Source organism: Spea bombifrons, chromosome 12 (assembly GCF_027358695.1).
Source record: "Spea bombifrons isolate aSpeBom1 chromosome 12, aSpeBom1.2.pri, whole genome shotgun sequence".
NCBI classification, from domain to species: Eukaryota; Metazoa; Chordata; class Amphibia; order Anura; family Pelobatidae; genus Spea; species Spea bombifrons.
In genome coordinates this window covers 12,969,317-12,987,718 of record NC_071098.1, presented here as the reverse complement: position 1 = coordinate 12,987,718, position 18,402 = coordinate 12,969,317, and the positions used below count along the sequence as shown (strand labels likewise).

At 38.3% G+C, this 18,402-nt stretch overlaps 4 protein-coding genes across 4 annotated transcripts in view; 2 read left to right on the top strand and 2 right to left on the bottom strand.

Moving 5' to 3' along the window:
• The window catches only part of FDXACB1 (ferredoxin-fold anticodon binding domain containing 1), a 104,555-nt gene that overhangs the window by 23,570 nt on the left and 62,583 nt on the right, over positions 1–18,402 (top strand). The gene's annotated exons all lie outside the window — the stretch shown is intronic.
• SDHD (succinate dehydrogenase complex subunit D) lies at positions 1,030–6,683 on the bottom strand. The gene is made up of 4 exons (XM_053451720.1): positions 6,459–6,683; positions 2,429–2,533; positions 1,917–2,061; positions 1,030–1,497 (listed from the first exon to the last, which is right to left on the bottom strand). The coding sequence occupies exons 1-4, from the start codon at positions 6,502–6,504 to the stop codon at positions 1,332–1,334; spliced, it is 462 nt and encodes a 153-aa protein (XP_053307695.1). The 5' UTR covers positions 6,505–6,683; the 3' UTR covers positions 1,030–1,331.
• TIMM8B (translocase of inner mitochondrial membrane 8 homolog B) lies at positions 6,887–8,462 on the top strand. The gene is made up of 2 exons (XM_053451722.1): positions 6,887–7,086; positions 8,002–8,462. The coding sequence occupies exons 1-2, from the start codon at positions 6,973–6,975 to the stop codon at positions 8,167–8,169; spliced, it is 282 nt and encodes a 93-aa protein (XP_053307697.1). The 5' UTR covers positions 6,887–6,972; the 3' UTR covers positions 8,170–8,462.
• LOC128469908 (uncharacterized) lies at positions 11,574–13,651 on the bottom strand. Its single transcript, XM_053451705.1, has 2 exons — positions 13,240–13,651; positions 11,574–12,558 (listed from the first exon to the last, which is right to left on the bottom strand). The coding sequence occupies exons 1-2, from the start codon at positions 13,640–13,642 to the stop codon at positions 11,948–11,950; spliced, it is 1,014 nt and encodes a 337-aa protein (XP_053307680.1). The 5' UTR covers positions 13,643–13,651; the 3' UTR covers positions 11,574–11,947.

Here is an 18,402-nt window from a genome sequence, read left to right as displayed (position 1 = left end):
GAGTGGAGTATGAGGGGGAGGAGGCAGAGTGGAGTATGGGAGGAGGCAGAGTGGTATATGGGAGGGGGAGGAGGCAGAGTGGTGTATGGGTGAGTTATAGTGGTGTATGGGGGTATAATGAATTTCAGGGTAGCAGAGTGGTGTATGGGGGTGTAATGAATTTCAGGGAGGCAGAATGGCATATCTGGGGGATTTAGAGTGGTGTATAGGGGGAGCTAGAGTGGTGTATGGGGTGTATAATGAATTTCAGAGTGGCATATCTGGGCGAGGCAGAGCGGTCAATCCAGAAGTATAATGAATTTCAGGGTGGTGCAGGGCATTTATGGGGGGTGGAGTGGCATATCAGGGTGCACAGTGGCATATAGGGAGGTATAAGGCATAAATGGGGGTGAGTGGCATATTGGAAGTTATAAGGCATATAGGGGGTATAAGGCACATCGATATTAGGCATATGAGGGGGGCATAAGACATATCTGGGGGTAAAAGGTATATCAGGGGGCTCAGTTGCATATCACTGGCATATAAGGAGTATAAGGCATATAGGGGGCACAGTGGCATATCAGGGGGCACAGTGGAATCTCTGGCATATAGGAGGTATAAGGTGTATATGGGGCAGAGTGGCAAGCTGGGGGTCAGATGTGCACAACTAGGGGCAGTTTGGTAAATAAAAGAAAATATAAACAAGGCTTTTTTCTCATAGTTTTTATTAAATATGAAAAATAGTTAACATATGAATTACTATTTACTAATAACTTTGTTTCTCAAACTAAGTTTTAATACACTGTGTTTGGGTTCTTGTAGCTTTTATTATGTCAGTAAAATAAGAAGGTGAATAGAGAGAGGCCATTACAATAAAGAGATGAAAGAGTAAATTGTATGTTGTTTATTACATTATTATAAATAAAAAAAAATTTTTTATCTGATTAATCGAAAAAATAATCGGCCAACTAATCGATTATTAAAATAATCGTTAGTTGCAGCCCTACTTCAAACCATTTACCATTTTAAGCAGCAAATAAAACACTACTCTTAAACAATTAAGTCACACTTTTTATTTAAAGAATAATGCAAATTACATTTGCTTGCAAAATAACCATGTTAAGTGCCTCAAATGAAATGTATACTTTAGCATCGCAATTCTTGTGAGCGGATTATTGACAGTCACTTTAACGTAAAGCTTGAACATAAAGTAGCACGCTTTCAACATTGGGAAAACGTTAAACAGGTCAATCATGTTGATCATTCTGGCAAACTATAATTTTTTATTGCAAAATGTTCTCAGAATACATTTTTTCTTAGAAGGAACTCATATACAATCATCTTCTGGCAAATTACAGGCTCCAAAGCATGGCTACCGCTTTGCAGATGCCCACATCATGGTAGTTGAAGTAACAAAGGCCTGCAAAGGTCAAGGCTGAAACTGCGAAGAGACCTGTGTTGGCCAACTTAACCTTTGTGTCTCCGTGGACGTAATCTGTCAACACTTGTCCAATGCCCCTGTAGATAACGCAAAAAAAGAGAATTAGAAGAGGGGCTTCTAAGAAGAAGAAGGGAAAATACTACCCTTAAGGACTGATATTTTGGTTCATTTTTTCAGCTACTGCTGATTTGTATTCATGGAAGCTGCTTCCCGAGTTCAGCCAAGCAGTACTACTGTATTTTTGTGTGCATTAGTTGGTCTTGAGAGATATTTTTAAAGGTCCAAAGGCAGGGGAGAAAGACAGATAGGCCCGGGGTTTAGCTTATTTGCGAACAAGCAAACACTCCCATCACCTCAGTTGGAGATTGGATGTTACCAGACCAGGCTATAATGGTGTGGTCAGAGGATTCCACATTACAATCAACAAAAACTAGAGCAGAATTTACATGGACAATACAGTAAAAACTGTAGAGACATTTTAACCTCGTTTCCTTACCAGTGCCCATGGAGGGTGAGGGCTGCAGCCAGCGAGTAATCCATTGCAGCTCCAGGATATAGGTATGCTGCAGGTAAGAGCCCAAGGAGAAACACACTCAAGGCTCTTTCACTTGTCCAGTGCAGCGAGGCAGCCTTTGAGCCACCTAAAGAGGACACACAAGGAAATGGCTTTACCCAATATGAAAATAAAAAAATATTTAATGCCCAACTTTAAAAGTGCTATGGTGATGATAGCTTTTAATTTGCTGTGGGTTAGTTGCTATTCCACGAGCAGACATCTGAAGGACAAGATAACTTATTGTCGGTTTAATAACGTATTAGAGATGGAATAGCAAGAACCAGAACTGAATGGTTTTCAGTCAATTATATGAACTAAAACCCGGCTCCTATATAGGAATTTTAAAATAAATCTGCAGCTTCCATTATGGCTACATTTCAGAAGACTTCTCCTAAAAAGAAAAAAAAAAAGAAAAAAACAAATTGAAATACAACCTCTTGTCGCATACATACCTTGCCGGATCGGGGTAACATGGATCTGAGAAGTTTGAAGTGCAAGGCGGTCTTGTGGGACAACAGTCACAGGTCTGATCAGCAATAATTTGTTGAATGTTAATGCTGCAAAAGAAAATACAGTTTATGTTACATAGTTAATTAGGCTGAAAAAAGACAAACAGTCCATCAACTTCAACCGTACTGTCAACCCATATTAGCTGACCCAGAAGGAGGATCAACTTTACCTTGTAAATCTACAATACGTAGATTGCATTAGCCAAAACGACTACAACATTAGCCCTAACATTAAATAAACCTTCTCAAAGTTTAAGACGGAAGCTCCTGTCTTCTAAGTTTAAGGGATGCTCACGTATGGGTCTGGAAGGCACGATTTATAAAGAAATACCCCAAAAAGATCTTTGCATTCAAAAATGTATCATATCACCACAAAGACGCCTTTTCTCTAGAGAAAACAATCCCAATTTGGACAGCCCTTCTTTCTATGCTAACACATTAGCATTTCACACTCCTGGCATCCATTTAAAAGCACACCTGGCACACACCATATATTTCCCTGCATTAATCTCTTTTTTCAAATGACCATAATGTATTATAAAACATTTTTTTTTTCCAGGAGACAGAAAAAGATCTGGGTTAACAGTGAAGAGATGGGCTGTCTGTAACACACTTGAGGCAGCTTGCTAGTGGAATATCCTATGTATTAACACGGAAGAGACGGAACGTATGTTTCTTTGGACTCGGCATGTTTAGTATTTTTTGTATAGCAAAAGATTTAATAATTAAAAATAAATAACTAAGTACACCTTAACAGGTGAGACAAAAATCATAATCAGAGCATGATATCTCCCGTTGCACGGTGCCAACAGCATTATTGCTGGTATCATCACGGCGGGCTTTCTTCTATTAATCTCTATGTATTCATCCTGTTGGTGTTTGTTCAATAAGCAGATGTTGGCAGGCGAGTGGCAGTTTCAACTAAACAGCATTACAGAACATGAAGGGCCAAATCCAGTTGGCTGCCCCTTTATAATGCATAACAAATTTAGTGAGATCTCTTAAAAGTTGTCTAGTCTAATAAACTGCATTTCATACAGGCCAGCGTGCAAGGTATGACTCCCCATACTACATAATAATTCAGTGATTTGAAACCATTCCTTTCCTGCAAACTCTTCCATCTCTTACTTTAGTGAATAAACCCCAATGCCCGTCAAGCTTACTACATTCTGTATACACCTGTCCATGCATTTTAAAAGAAACTCAGATCATCATTTTGGTCTGCACTAAAACACTGCTTTTATTGTATTCTCAATATAAACAGTATCACAAAACAACATAAATCATAATGTTATAGTAAAATGTTTCAAGATTCGAGGAATGTAATAATTACAGTTAGTTATTACGGTTTGTATAGGTATCAAACAAAAAAATAGGTCAATAGGCTATGTACACAATGATTTATTGGGCACTTACACAGTTTAAACTCTCACTTTCAATTAATCTCACCAATTAACTAAAGCATGCCAATCCACTTCGGTCTTATTGCAGAAGAAACATGGATTTGCTAATCATGAAAGAAAGGAAAATTGGTGAGGAAAAGACACTTTCAAGAGATATTTTGAAGGTGCTGCAGCAGGATTTTGTGAACGATCGGATATGAAGGGTGAAGGACATGGCAAAGTCAAACTGTAACATGAAAGTGGTGAACTTGGTCTGCTGGGTAGATTTTTCATCTCTACCTCATCTCACCATTTAGCTAATAACCTCCAGTCATTTTAACATCACATGCTTTTATGCATACATCCACATTATTGACAGACATTTATTAAAAGGGACACTCCAGTCATCATATGCACGTTAATGTATATGACGCTGAGCGTTTACATTGTGTCCTTTTTGCAAACGCATGGGTAGGTTCTGCAGAATCCCCCATATGCACTTGCCGTTTTAACCACCTCCTTTCTAAATTTCCGTGCAGATGTGTTTGACCAAACACATATCCTTGTATGTTATATAGGTTCCTGCTAGTCTGCTCTAGCTTGGCTAATGCTGTGTATAGGGGGATCTATTAAATCCCCTATGCGCATGCCTTGAAAGAGCTCCCATTGACCTCAAGCAGCCTATCAAGAGCAATAATCAGACCACGGAGAAGGGGCGGCAGCTGCAGCTTTTTCCTTTTCATTGTTGAAGAATACATATTAAAGCATTCCTTACATTAAACTTTTATATACATTCTCCCATTGTAGGCTGTCGGAGAAGGTAAGCCGTCCCTTAAAAAAAAATAAAAAGCTAAGCCACAAAGTGTGTTACATGCAACAGGGGTTAAAATATAACGTCTCAAAGAACATCATCATTATTGAGTGCACTTCTGTATAAAACAATTAGCTGAAAAAAAGAAACGTTGGAACATCATAAAAAGAGGGATGCAATTTTAAATTTAGAGTTGTTTTAGGCTGTGCATAATAGGTATTGCCCATTTTGTAGATTATGCGATTCCACTACAATCCCGCACTTTATCTGACATTATTTGTAAAAAGCGTCAAATGGAAAATAAAAGTCAGTTTCTTTCTTTTTCCATTGTTTCTATTACATCAATTAGCATAGGGGTGCACAAATAAAAGTAGACCAAGGGGACAATGACATCACTCTTAATATACACCAATCAGCCATAACATTATGGCTAATGTGTCCCCCTTTTGCCTCCAATACAGCCCTGACCCGTCGAGGCATGGACTCCACTAGACCTCTGAAGTTGTGTTGTGGTATCCAACACAGAGACGTTAGCAGCAGATCCTTTTAATCCTGTAAATTGCGAGGTGGGGCCTCCATGGATGCATGCTGGTGTCATGTGTAATCCAGATCAGCGGCACAAACGCACCCAGCCATCCACGTGATGTAAAAGAAAACATGTTTCATCAGACCAGGCCACCTTCTTCGATTGCTCTGTGGTCCAGTTCTTATGCTCACGTGCCCATTGTTGCCAGTGGACAGGGGTCAGCATGGGCTCCCTGACTGGTCTGCGGCTACTCAGCCCCATACGCAACAAACTGCGATGCGCTGTGTGTTTCAACAATCTGAGCTACAGTAGATCATCTGTTGAATTTGACCAGACAGACCAGCGTTCTTCCCCCACGTGCATCAATCAGCCTTGGCCGCCCATGAGTTTTGGAGATGCTCTTACCCAATCATCTAGCCACCTTGTCAAAACACCCCAGATCTTTATGCTTGCCCATTTTTCCTGCTTCCAACACATCAACTTTGAGGACGAAATGTTCACTTGCTGCCTAATACATCCCACCCAGGTGACCTGCCAGCGGGCATAATAGTATGGCTGATTGGTGTATAACCTCCAATAAATCTCTGTACGGGTGTTATTTTAGAAAGGCATAGAATTTGGATACAGTGGCCAAACTATACAATATATATATATATATATATATGTCCAATTCAAAAGCCGAGTTATAATCAGCAGATTGAATACTTAGTCGTATCCTTACAGTCGCCTATTTTAATGGATTGTGCAGATACACTGTATATTCTATTAGCAGATGCTGTTTAAGTCAACTAATCATAAGTATTGCATCACAAAGTAACTTCACTCCACATGATGGATAATCTTGGTGCAATGCATATTACACATCCCAATTCTTTATATAGCACCAGCAGATTCCGTAGCGATGTTACAATAAGGTACTCTATATAAATTAATAATAGCTATTACTTACACTCCTAAATCATGTTACTACACTATATTACTGATTTTATATCAGCAGAACTATATAATTACTATATAACTCCTCACACCACAGATAAAATACCTCGCATTTGCTATACAACACACACACATTAATTAATAAATAAATATATATATATATATATATATATATATATATACATATCAAGATGGGTCAGGAATAGTCATTACATTTTATGTATACGTGTTATTGCCTTGCGCAGCACTGAAGAGCAGGATATCGCTTTAAATGTTTTTATAATTTATAATAGTAATAATTATAAACAATATACTTACGTCCAGCTGCCCTACACAGAGAACTTATTCTCACTAAAGACGCCATGTTCCCCAACAAGGTCACTTTGTAACCTGGAAGTGAATTGTCAGACACCTTAAGATGACAGGAAGAAGTCTGATTTGCCCTCTTTATCAACAACACTTTATTTAAAGAACAACGTCCAATTTATTTACAAAGTACTTGGAATAGTTTCAGCAAACCCGAGGCTTCAGCGAAAGTTACATAGCTGCGTGCCACCAATGGTAACCGTTCCGGTTAAAAAAAACCTTGCATCTGCCATTCAATGCGCAGCGACATATTATTGGTGGGAATGAGGTTTGACACGCAGCTCCAGCCAATAGTTATTATGATCGTTTATCGTCCAAGCCTCGATATGGGAAAAGTCTTCCGGATTCGCGCCGCGTGACCCGATGCTCTACACCAATAGCAGAGCGGCTCGGGCTCTCGGCTTTTCAGCGTGGTTGCACAAGGTTGCCCGGGGTTTGCTGTAGGTGAAGGTCGGAGCGGCTGGCCATGGCAGACTTTGATTCCAACATGGATTTGTCGGGGGTTGGCAGTTCAGCTGAAACGGCAGAGCTTCGGAGAATGATCGCCGTGGAGCAGCAGAAGGCGCAGTTCACAGCCCAGGTGAGAATGGGGATAAGTAGAGTTGTGTGGGGAGCCATGATAGACAGGACAGGCCGCATAAGAAATGTGCTTCCTGATGTTATTAGTACCCTCAGAGACGTTATACTGCAGAAGGATCTCCTCCGTAACAGACCCGTAAATAGAATGTGGTGCAGCCTATCTCAGTGTTAATAATATTATATATTAATATAGAGCTGTTTCTCAGTGGCAGCGGATCCAAGGATCTGACAATCTGGCCTTTGGACTTTTATTATTTTTTAATAAATATTTAATTTGCTCACATCCGAGTAGAACCCTGGAATGGTCCAAGATGCCACTTGAGTTGCCTTCACGGTGGGAAGAAGCGAACCTGGCATTTCCAGCAGAGAAGATAAACCAATACATTAGATAAAGAGAGCTCTAGTGTGTGTGGAATGGCATAACGTGAGTCACGTAAAGGAATGTTTTCCCCTAGAATAGAATATATGCTTTTAGAAGGACAATTTTGTCTTGGCTCAAGAAGAACCCTACTCCTTCCTCGCCTCTCGAGTCCCTTAAGAGTTTCTTTCGATCCTTATTCAAGTTTTCCCATTAAAGCGTTAAAATTAACCAAGGCCTGCTTGGCATTTGTTGAATAATCACATTAAGCATAGCATATTCAACTTTAGAGCTCAGCACGCCGGTTAACTATACCTCAGATGAACACATGGTGTCTTAAAGGGGCTGCAGTGCAATGTTCCCCTTGCCAACAATCAGTGGTGCTGATTATCAATTGCTTGCTTGGGGTGCGCCGAGAAACGAAAGCATCAGCAGAGCCTCTTAAAGTTCTGCTGCGGATTGTTACGCACGAAAAAGTTTATCGCAGTGGTACCAGGTGGCAAAATGCTTTTATGTAGCATGTCTGTGAATGAAAATCTTTTTTTTTTGTCTTTGCAGGTCCATAACTTTATGGATGTGTGCTGGGACAAGTGTATGGATAAGCCCGGGACAAAGTTGGACTCGCGGACTGAGAGCTGCTTGGTTAGCTGCGTGGACCGATTCATTGACACAACGCTGTCCATCACCAACCGTTTTGCCCAATTAGTGCAGAAAGGAGCACATTAATGTAACCAACTAGTTCAAGGACTGATCCAGCATCATACCTCCTGATACTCTGCAGTAACTCACCGGCGATACTGAAGATATTTGCAACAGCCATGGAACTTTGAATATGTATTTTCTAACATTGGTGCTGTCAGGCTCAGCTGTCTCTTTAGGCTTGAGCTGTGTAACATGGATAGTAAAAATATTAGCAGTCCATGTATTTTACCGAAAATCTGTTATCCATTCAAATTATGTTAATACTGGTGAAATGGTGAAATAAGAATGTTAATATGGAATAAAAAAAATATAGCCAATGTCTGATGTTCGTATGTCTGCTTTGAGAAATGTACTTATTTTTTTGGTGTGTATAGAACATAACGGAGTGTTCGATGGGATGGTAACATACAGTGGTTTATTCACTAAACATCTGGTTTGAGTAGACCTGAAATGGAATAATGGTTTGGTGGGCTCCTTGGATAGAAAATAAATCTTGCGTTAACTCAAAATGTAATAGAACAACATATCTACGGTGGAAAACTATACAATTTGACAATTACAATAATTGCTTATTATACAATTTTATAAACAGATATCCCCCAAAAAACTAACAAGCGTTTTATATAATTTTAGGTATATCAGTTTCAGTATATTATTTTCTGATTCTTTTGGTGTTTATATTTATGCAGATGTATTAATTCTAAAAATGACGTTAACTGTACAAAACATACATATTATATCAATGCATGAACACAGATAAACCAGAAAAACAAACTATTTCTCAGTTTGGCTGAAGCAATCAATGGCATTATTTCAAGTAAGGCTGTTGCTGCTGTGTGTGTGAGCAGCTAATACCTTATGTCTCATGTCATTAGAATAGGAACAAGGTTTCATCCATTAAGTTAAGATTTTAATTACCGATATATATTAACTTTTAGTGAATCTTAACCAGTGTATCCCTTTAAATGACCCATCAATAAAGCAAGCTTTGGTTGCTTCATTGATCCTTTAACTACAATTTTGTTGCATTAGCCTAACCAGTCATTACAGTCCTATTGAGGATGGATTCCCTGATATACCTAACATCAGCCTTAGTTCTTTATGTGATCTTAGGGTTATTTCTATACAGTTATTCTATTTGGAAGAATATAAACACAATATCCTTTAAACTTATGTAATGGATTTATTAAATCCTTTAAAAACCTGCTACTCTGCCCTGTTTCCACAACAGTGTGATTAGATGTTTCAAACTGAGTGAATAAAGTACCAACAAGGACTAGAATAAATCTTCGGTTGTGATGTATATTAACTGGAAAGGTGAGAAGGATCCATGATGACGGAAGATAAACAAAAAGCATCCCAGGTATGTCTTCCTTTGACAGAAGACAGAAAAGAATGTAAGTCATCTCACGGGATGGATATCTTTTTTTCACGATTGTAAAACATTTCCACTGTCTCGGGCAGAAAATAGCGAAGGAATTAAATTCTACTTGGACAGCTAAATGTAGCCAGTTGTAGACTCAGCAAGGCTACCTCGGTATTTTTTTCACAAAGGGTCGATAAGTCTATTCAAGCTCTGGAGGTCCTTTATACCGGTAAGCTCCACAGTCCGGTGACAGCTTTACACCACTGCCGCCGACGCTTGGCATTGCACATAGTGATCTTTGGCTTGTGTACCGCTGCTTGGCCATTCCATGAAGTTCCCGACACACAGTGCTTGTGCTGATGTTGCTTCCAGAGGCAGTTTGGAACAGAGGAAATGTGATTTTTACACACTATTATTATTATTATTATCTTTATTTATATAGCGCCAACAGTTTACGCAGGGCTTAATACAATACATAAATTCAAGGGGTATGACAAGACAAGAATTGACAGACTGAGACAAACCAATACATTAGGTGGAGAGAGCCCTGCCCCTTACAATCTTGAGTGCTCACTTCAGTACTCTGCAGCTCCACTTTGTTAAATGTGGTCTGACCTGTTTTTTACTCCAAGATGCTTCCACTTCACGATAATAGGACCTACAGTGGACCTGGACAGTTCTAGCAGGACAGAAAGTCTATTTGCCAATAACTGTGAAAGCCATAACTATACTGTGTGCAATATGGCTACCCATTCTAGGTGGGGAAGAAAGGTGGCTGGCATCTTGACTCTTCATATAGTAACACTAAATTTGCATAACTTGTTTCCCTGGCTGGTTATAGATTAGGCTAGGGGGCGCTTGTGTTTGGTCGGTTTTCAGATTATTATTATTATTATTATTTTATGATTTGGTGGATTAGTGCATAAGTATACCTTTATATATAAGCACGTGACCAGGAAGGACCAAGGAAACCAAACTTCTATGCGTCCGACACTACAATGATAACTGTAAGTGTACATCTATTCCGATAAGCCAGAACATATTGAGGTACTACACCATTGTGTGCTTTATGTTGTTGCTTTCTCCATATATACTTCACATACGGATCGTGGTGGGTGTATATACAAGGCCTGATCTACTCATTTAAGTGCATATACAGAATTTTCATACCATAACTGATTTTTGATATACTACACTATTATTTTCTGTGGATTTTAGTGGATCAGAATTATCTTTCTAACACCAGGAGAGTGTTATTACGGGTTTGCAGTTGTGTATCCGGTTGAAAGGAGAAAGGAAAGTATTTCTTCGTTACTTTTTCTTGTACACACCTTTTTTGACACTGGTTTTCACACCTTTTGGTTATAGATTAGGTCCACCTTGTCATTAGTGTTGGATATATTTTACTGGCTGTTACGATAATTTATGTTTTTTTTCAGTTGTGATATATACTTGTCTCTTGTTTTATTTTTCCACGTTAGAATTGCTGGATGTAGGCAATGATAAATACAGATTAGTTTAGAATATTGTACACACGAAAAAGAAGTTCACATAAAATTCATTAATAATCTTTCTATGGTCTTCCAACACAGCAGAGCAAGTATTAACTTTCATCAGTCTCTAGATATTTCACTTCTTAACCAATGAAGCCAAAAGAAAAACCACTTCACATACTAGTATGTACAAGGAGAAGCATATCAGCAATAGGAAACCAGGGGCATACTGGAGTAAATGTTCATATCATCCATGATATATGTACAAATGTGTTATTGAAACATCTCATTATATTAGTATTTGTATTTATTTCATTATTGAAGTGTAAGACAACATTGAGGTACTTAATATATCTATATATATATATATATATATATATATATATATATATATATATATATATATATATATATATAAATTGTTTCAGTAGTCACAGGATCATAGTTGAAGGTGATTTTTATACTATTAAGTTAGTTATAGCCTCATTTTCAGGAGTCATATGGGGTTACCATGTACCATGTATCCTATGCATTATACAGGTTCTAACCTTATAAAAGTTCTACTGTTATATATTTTAACACACATACAAAAACTCTGTATTTGTTAAAGTATTGATTAAGTAATCATCTTTACTGCACTTTTTCTAACGGTATTTAGAAGAGGTGGGTGAGCCAGCCATGACGGGACATAAGCCAAGCTGGGCCAATCAAGACCAAATGAAAGGAAGGGGGCATTTCTACTGGCATAATGATTCCTCCCGTTTTGATGAGCTGGGTTTTGGACTCAAATCCAACGCTAGTTCGCCCAACTGTAGTATTTCATATGGCAGAAATTGTTCAGTTCTAGGAAAAAAAAATGCTAAGTTTGGAGCAATCACTATGTAAGTAAAAGTTAATGCTGATGACATCAAGTTTAGAAGAGCCCTTAGAACTGTTATTTCTTTTATTGGGAGGGACTATCGTTTGCTTTCCTTTTCTTGTCAGCTCCTTTAGATGAAGGTCTAGATGCTGCTCTTTGATCCATACTAGCTTCTTCATCAGAATCATCACTGGACATCATTATGGCATATTTTGTATCAAGAGTACGTTGCACATGATCTAACTTGTCATTGACCATGCTGAAGGAGTTCTCCAAAACACGTTCATTGTTTTTTGACATCTTTTCAGTAAATATTCTAGAATCTCGCATCTCAGTTAAGTTATTTTTCAGAAGACGATTCATTTTCTTCTGGAGGCCAAGAGTTTCAGATATAGCGCTCTGTACACTTTCCAAGATCTTATTGTTATCACTTTCTTTGGAAATTAGTAGATCTAACTTAGCATTCAGGTTTTTGAATTGCATAGCATGCACAGTAGAACCACTTTCTGCGGATGTTTCACGATCTTTCGTTTTGAGGCGTTTGTGGCTTCCCTGTATTGACCTGCATTCATCGTAAGATTCGTCATAAATCAATTGCTCTTTCGGGCTGGTTGCAATGGGAGAATGCATGTACCATCTTTGTTTAAGTTCGGCATCATTTTCAGAATCCTCAGTCGAAGAATCTTGTCCACAAACTAAGTGGCAATTGCAATGAAAAAGAACCAAACAAATAATATTTTTTTATTACTTTTATAGTGAAGTTAACACTTGCATTATATATAAACCTGTTTGAAGACTCAATCCTACCTGTTTTCTTAATTACATGATTGAGCGTGTCACTCGATGTGTGAAACTAAGCTTATCTAGTATAATAGGGAGCAGAATAGACATTTCTATGCAAATTCCATAAAAACTATATGTTTTTTTGATGTTTCAGCATAATTAATATCGTATGTGCCAGGTGTGAAAATGTCTTTCTTCAATAAATCTATATCGTTTGCTATCTACTTGTGTGAGCATCATATGATATGATGGCCTATATGTACGAGATCACTCGCATTCAACCAGTGGCCATGTGCTACCAGCAGGAAATGACTGGAAGACTTTCTAGAAGTGCAGAAAAGGTTGCTTTATCTATAATTTTTCTATATTTTTTAAAATATGTTTTTTTTTCAGTAAAATAAATATAGTTCCATTAATTCTTGAATTTTCCTTCCTTTAGTTAAACCAGAGTTTTTGCAACCTTCCCTTTTTATGAAAACTTAAGCATTCTTCCCCTTTCCTTGTTATAAGATCTTAACAACTTTATATGAAAGACTGATCATTTCTGTGCTAACTTTATATAGACTTGAATACTAGTAACTTAAAAGATTTACCTCCATCCAAAGATCCATCATCACAGTCCTGTGGTTCAATATTACTCTCTGTATTAAGATTGAAGAACTTGAGAACTTGTAATTGTCTGCTGTTGAATTTTTGTTCCAGTATTTTATTGTCCGTGATGGGTTTCATTTCATTAAGCGTACGAATAATTTTCCTCTTGTAATCGCTCCATCTCTTTTTACAGTCAGTGAGAGCTCTATTCGTGCCACTTTCTTTGTTGACTTTACGTACTATGTCTTCCCAGATAGTTGTTTTTTCGTGATTATTTTGTCTTCTTTTTCCAAATAATTTCTCAGCATTCTGCATGATTTCATCCACGAGAACATGGACCTCATTATTGCTGAACTTTTCCTTGCGCTTCTTGGGAGGAATACCATTATTTTCTTGCTCTAACATGTTCAGTGTTGATGGACTTTTTCTGTTGCAAACAGTGAAAGAAGAAATAGTTGTTTATGGAGAAATTTCAAAATTGAAATATACATACTTTAACAAAGGTGCCAGGAACTCCAAGTTACGCAGAATTGGACTTAATAAGTTCTACTTTATCTGACAAAAGTAAAATGTATTTGCATTCTTCCTGCAAGCAGTGAGTAGTTTCATACTATGCCTCAAATATGTCCCTCAAGGCAAGAGAAACCTTCCTACTTACGCAGAGCAAATCACATCTCCACCCAGTACAGGTAAAAATATATATGCAGCAACTGGAAGCCCGGTAATATTCATAAGCGAGGCACCCATAGCATTGATTTCTATTTCCTAGGTGGAAATTTTTGTCTCCAGGTACCCTGTTTATTTCTCCTAATCCTACCCTCATGGAGGAATTATTTCAATGCTAAACTGCGCTGACTGGGCCAAGCGGGGTAACTAGTAGATGTGGTAGGAGGTCTACAGGCATACAGAGCTGGGCAAAGTCTGTGAACATACTGTTTGAGAAATGTGGGCAACGTAAGCAAATAAACCACGTATATTGTATTATATCCGCGGTAATGTCTACTGTTATATAAAGAAAAAACAATCACATTAGCAGCAAGATGCAAGGTCTGGTTTAAGATGGTACAAGCATGTAGGCCTGACGTAAAGAGAAGAGGTAGACACGGCAGGACGTAAGAAAACAAAAGCTACCAGATAGATGACAAAATGTGGAAAAGAACAAAACATAATGCATCGAGCTAACACTAAGAATAGGCAGCAATATAAACAAGTGGTTAGGCCATGAGATGTTAAGCTTGCCTCCAGATTAATATACTTAAGGGCTGCACAACTCCCGTCCTCGAGGGCTAGCCTGGGAATTCTACATATCCATTGCCTCAAACACAAGTAGTTTAATTAATTTGTAATCGAGATGCCTGTGCTCAAGCTTGGATATGTAAAAACCATGTCCTATTTGCAGCCCTCGAGGACCGGAGTTGTGCAGCCCTGATATACTCCATCACGAGTAAACCCTACCCTAGCCCATAACTAAAAGGAAGAGCTTTCTTCAGGCAAAATTCAAAGTGAGCTGATAAAGCAGGAAAGGCCTGTTAGTTACTGGTTAAACGAGAACAAAAACCAGAACGATGCGCATGATCACACCTGCGGCAGCTACATACCTGACTAGTGAATCTGACATTACCTAGCTAGTCTTGGCTTGACAATTTTATAATATCTTTACAGTCTCCTTTTTTTCTAACACCACCACAACTCAAATGTGTGTGTATATATATATATATATATATATATATATAACATCCAAAAATAGTTAATATAGTCTGTTTATTAGACTTTCATTAGGACCTGATCTCTCTCTTTCTTCTGCTTAAAAAAAAAAAAAAAAGAGTGCCGCCCCTTCAAAAGTGCCGCCTGGAGCAGTTGCCCCACTCGGCTCCATTGTCGGCTCCATTGTCGGGCCGACCCTGCTAATTTAACACCCCTGTCCTCTTTTAAAGATAATTTAATTTACTAATTGTTAAAATGCCCCTTTAGAGAATTTTTAAACACTTTATCTTAAAATTGCATATTTGTTCATTTCTATTCTAATTGTTCAACGATGTTGAATGCGGGCAAATTGGGATTATTATTCAATGAATGGCAGATTACCAATTTTTCTTTGCTGCCTCCTAGTGGTAGTAAACCCGCATTACAACCACAAATTAAAGGAACACTGGGACTCCAGTAAAGTAGATATTGGGGTCCATTTTGCATGGCCTCTGATATCCATTAAAAACACCAAGTAAAATACTTTATAAAGAATAAATCACTTATAATAATAATAACAACTCAAGGACTGAATCATTTTAGACTTTTGGTTCTAACCATAATTTCTATCCCTCACATTTAGGTTACCCACGCAAATTACATATTATTTTAGTTGCACACTTGCTAAATAAAGTGCTTAGTATGCATTCACTTAGCCTGTAGAATAAATTATGTAAGTCATATTAGGAATGTGCAGCCTTCTTCATCCTCTTGTTATATATAATATGGTATTGTTTCTACTGCTGAATTCACAGCATGTTTGCTATTTTAGTGAATGGGTGGTCTTTTTGTTTTGTTTTGTTTTTCTTCATTTCCATGTTTTATTATGAAGATAGATTGCTACAAAACCTTCATTATATGAATAACTGGTTGATGAGCCACATGGCAATGCGGTCAAATATGGAGTAACGTCGAATCACCATACCTGGGAACTCTCCGGGTTTGACCCGGAGATTGCCAGGTGAGCGCTGCTCCTCAGGTTCCCTGGGTCAAGACCCAAATCCTCCGGGTCGTGGGAGCGGGGTCTTGACACGTCCCGCTCCCTGCCCATTTTTCCTTTAAATGGGGGTGTTTCTCACTGCCGTCAGCGGGAACGCCCCCGACGTCAGCGGGAACTCCCCAGACGTCAGTGTGTAGTCCTGGCCGCGTCCTGCAAGGGAAGGTCCCGGGTAGTCGGAGCCCAGAAGTTCCCAGGTATGCGAATCACATGTGAAAAAAGTAAATAAAATAATAGTGCAATGTGTACGGTATTGATTTTTGGACACTCGTATGTGTTTTGGGCTACAAGGCAGGCGAGAGTGCACCCAACAACCAGGCATCTTGGTTTTAATCTGAGTCGGGTCAATGTACTATAGATCATAGCTAGGTGGCTGCAATGGGACCGATTTCAATGGGAATTTTGTTGGTATGTTGGATACACAATCCTCTTCAGGTATTAGTAATTCATCTAGGCGGGCACAATGAGAGCAGATTTGGAGTGGCTGCGTTTCAAGTATCCTGGTTTGGTTGTAGTTTGGTCTGAGGTTGTGAGACAGATTCCGTGGTGCAGTGCGAAGTAAGTATTTATTACTAGGTATGGATTGTTATTATGAATTAAATGTAAAATAATTTAATACATTCATTTATGTGTCTTTATTCATATGATTGGGGTCCTTAGACAATCCACCAGTCATGTAAAATACATAGAGCAGCACAGCATGAGGTAAAATTACCCAATGGAATCACTCAGGAAGCAGCCGTTACTGGAGTTTGCTGGCTCGCAGTAATCTGAGCAAGCAGCAATACTATAGCCCAAAGAGTACACAATGAAGGTCTTGGGACCAACAAATAAAACTTCTCAATGTGTTTCACCTAGTAAAAATCCTGGCTTCATCAGGAGAAATTGGTTTATGTGAGTCACATTGCTGGGTTTAAAATGCTATATCATCTTGGTGGTTTAAGCAGCTGTTATTATTATCTTTTGCTTCTATAGCACTAATAGTTTACGCGGGGTATATATATTTTAGTATATACAGTATATCCAAAAGGTATGACAGGGCTAGAACTGACAGACTAAGAAGAACCAATACAATAATTAAAATAATATGCACACCTGTATTAATGGAGGCATCTAATTCTGCAACTACTTGAAGCAGAATTCTCCAAAAAAATGCACCAAGGAGAGTACCCTAATATCAAATGTTTCTGCTGTAAATATAATTACAGTTCATTGGCGGTCACCTCCTAGGTTGTTGGAATAGGGTTAAGAAAGTAGAATGCATTAGACACGCGAAAGTTCTCATGCACACTGACAGGGGCCAGAGTTATCAGTCCGACCTACTTTGGCTTTCTTACGTTAAGTTTCTCTCTTCTGACGGTCTCGTTTCAGAAGTCCTTGCTACAGGGAGAAGGTAGCATCACGATTAACACCTGTACTAGGGGAATGGAGTCAAGTTAGATGCCAGCGGCTACTCGGGCTGAGCAATTCATGGATATAAAAGGAGTCATGTATAAAATTGTATAATTTTGTAAAATAATGTACCGTTTTAGTTCATTTATTTTATGTTTCTTCTTCCTTCTATTTATGAACATGATATGGTTTTTCTCAGTTTCATTGCCTATAATGTCAACCATAAAGGAAGGAATAGTTTTATTTTGTCTAGTCTAGTAATAGAATGTCTAGTAATGGAATGACCAGGCTGTTTTATAATACAACAGTATGTCGAAAAACCGGGGCGCATAGATATGTGGGGAAAAAAATTAAACAAATATAGTGTAATAAGTCTCAACACGAAAAATTAAGTGTGATATTAATTGCACTCACAAATGTGCTTGAAAGTGATCGCTCATTTTTTGTTTACGTCATCAGAAGAAGACGTCGAGCGGGAGCTTTAAAAACCGCGAAGATACAGACGGGATACATACTGACTTTTGAAATTCTCCTGAGGAAGCCGACATTGAAGTCGGCGAAACGCGTTGAGATATTTTTAAATTCGATTATCGATCTTCGGACTTTTTACATACGGACTTACTGATCATCATTTTGTGCTACTGTGAAGGACATCCTCACACTGCTTTTATGCATAACATATCCGTTATGCCCACCCGCTTGTAAGTTTTTTACCTTTATTTATTAAAGAAATACCAACTTTTATTGCACTATTTCGTTTTCTGATTTTCATCACAGAAATTCCAAGACAGCAAAGATTCTGGATTGTTGATGAGCGATCACATTTGTGAGTGCAATTAATATCACACTTAATTTTTCGTGTTGAGACTTATTACACTATATTTGTTTAATTTTTCCCCACATATCTATGCGCCCCGGTTTTTCGACATACTGTTTCTAACAACACTTGTGAGGAGTGTTAATTTCGGGAGCAGCAAGATCTGTAGGGTAACTATATACATTTTTTACGATTCACCCATTTGTGGAGGTGTTC

What these genes read in the sequence shown, in the direction of transcription:
- LOC128469908 (XM_053451705.1), bottom strand. Translation starts at nt 13,642, where the DNA reads ATGTTAGAGCAAGAAAATAATGGTATTCCTCCCAAGAAGCGCAAGGAA. An exon ending in TGATGGATCTTTGGATGGAG is followed by an intron (nt 12,559 to 13,239) that starts GTAAATCTTTTA and finishes ATTGCCACTTAG; the next exon opens with TTTGTGGACAAGATTCTTCG.
- SDHD (XM_053451720.1), bottom strand. Translation starts at nt 6,504, where the DNA reads ATGGCGTCTTTAGTGAGAATAAGTTCTCTGTGTAGGGCAGCTGGAC. An exon ending in TGTTACCCCGATCCGGCAAG is followed by an intron (nt 2,062 to 2,428) that starts GTATGTATGCGA and finishes TGTCCTCTTTAG; the next exon opens with GTGGCTCAAAGGCTGCCTCG. An exon ending in CTCACCCTCCATGGGCACTG is followed by an intron (nt 1,498 to 1,916) that starts GTAAGGAAACGA and finishes CGTTATCTACAG; the next exon opens with GGGCATTGGACAAGTGTTGA.
- TIMM8B (XM_053451722.1), top strand. Translation starts at nt 6,973, where the DNA reads ATGGCAGACTTTGATTCCAACATGGATTTGTCGGGGGTTGGCAGTTCA. An exon ending in AGGCGCAGTTCACAGCCCAG is followed by an intron (nt 7,087 to 8,001) that starts GTGAGAATGGGG and finishes TTGTCTTTGCAG; the next exon opens with GTCCATAACTTTATGGATGT.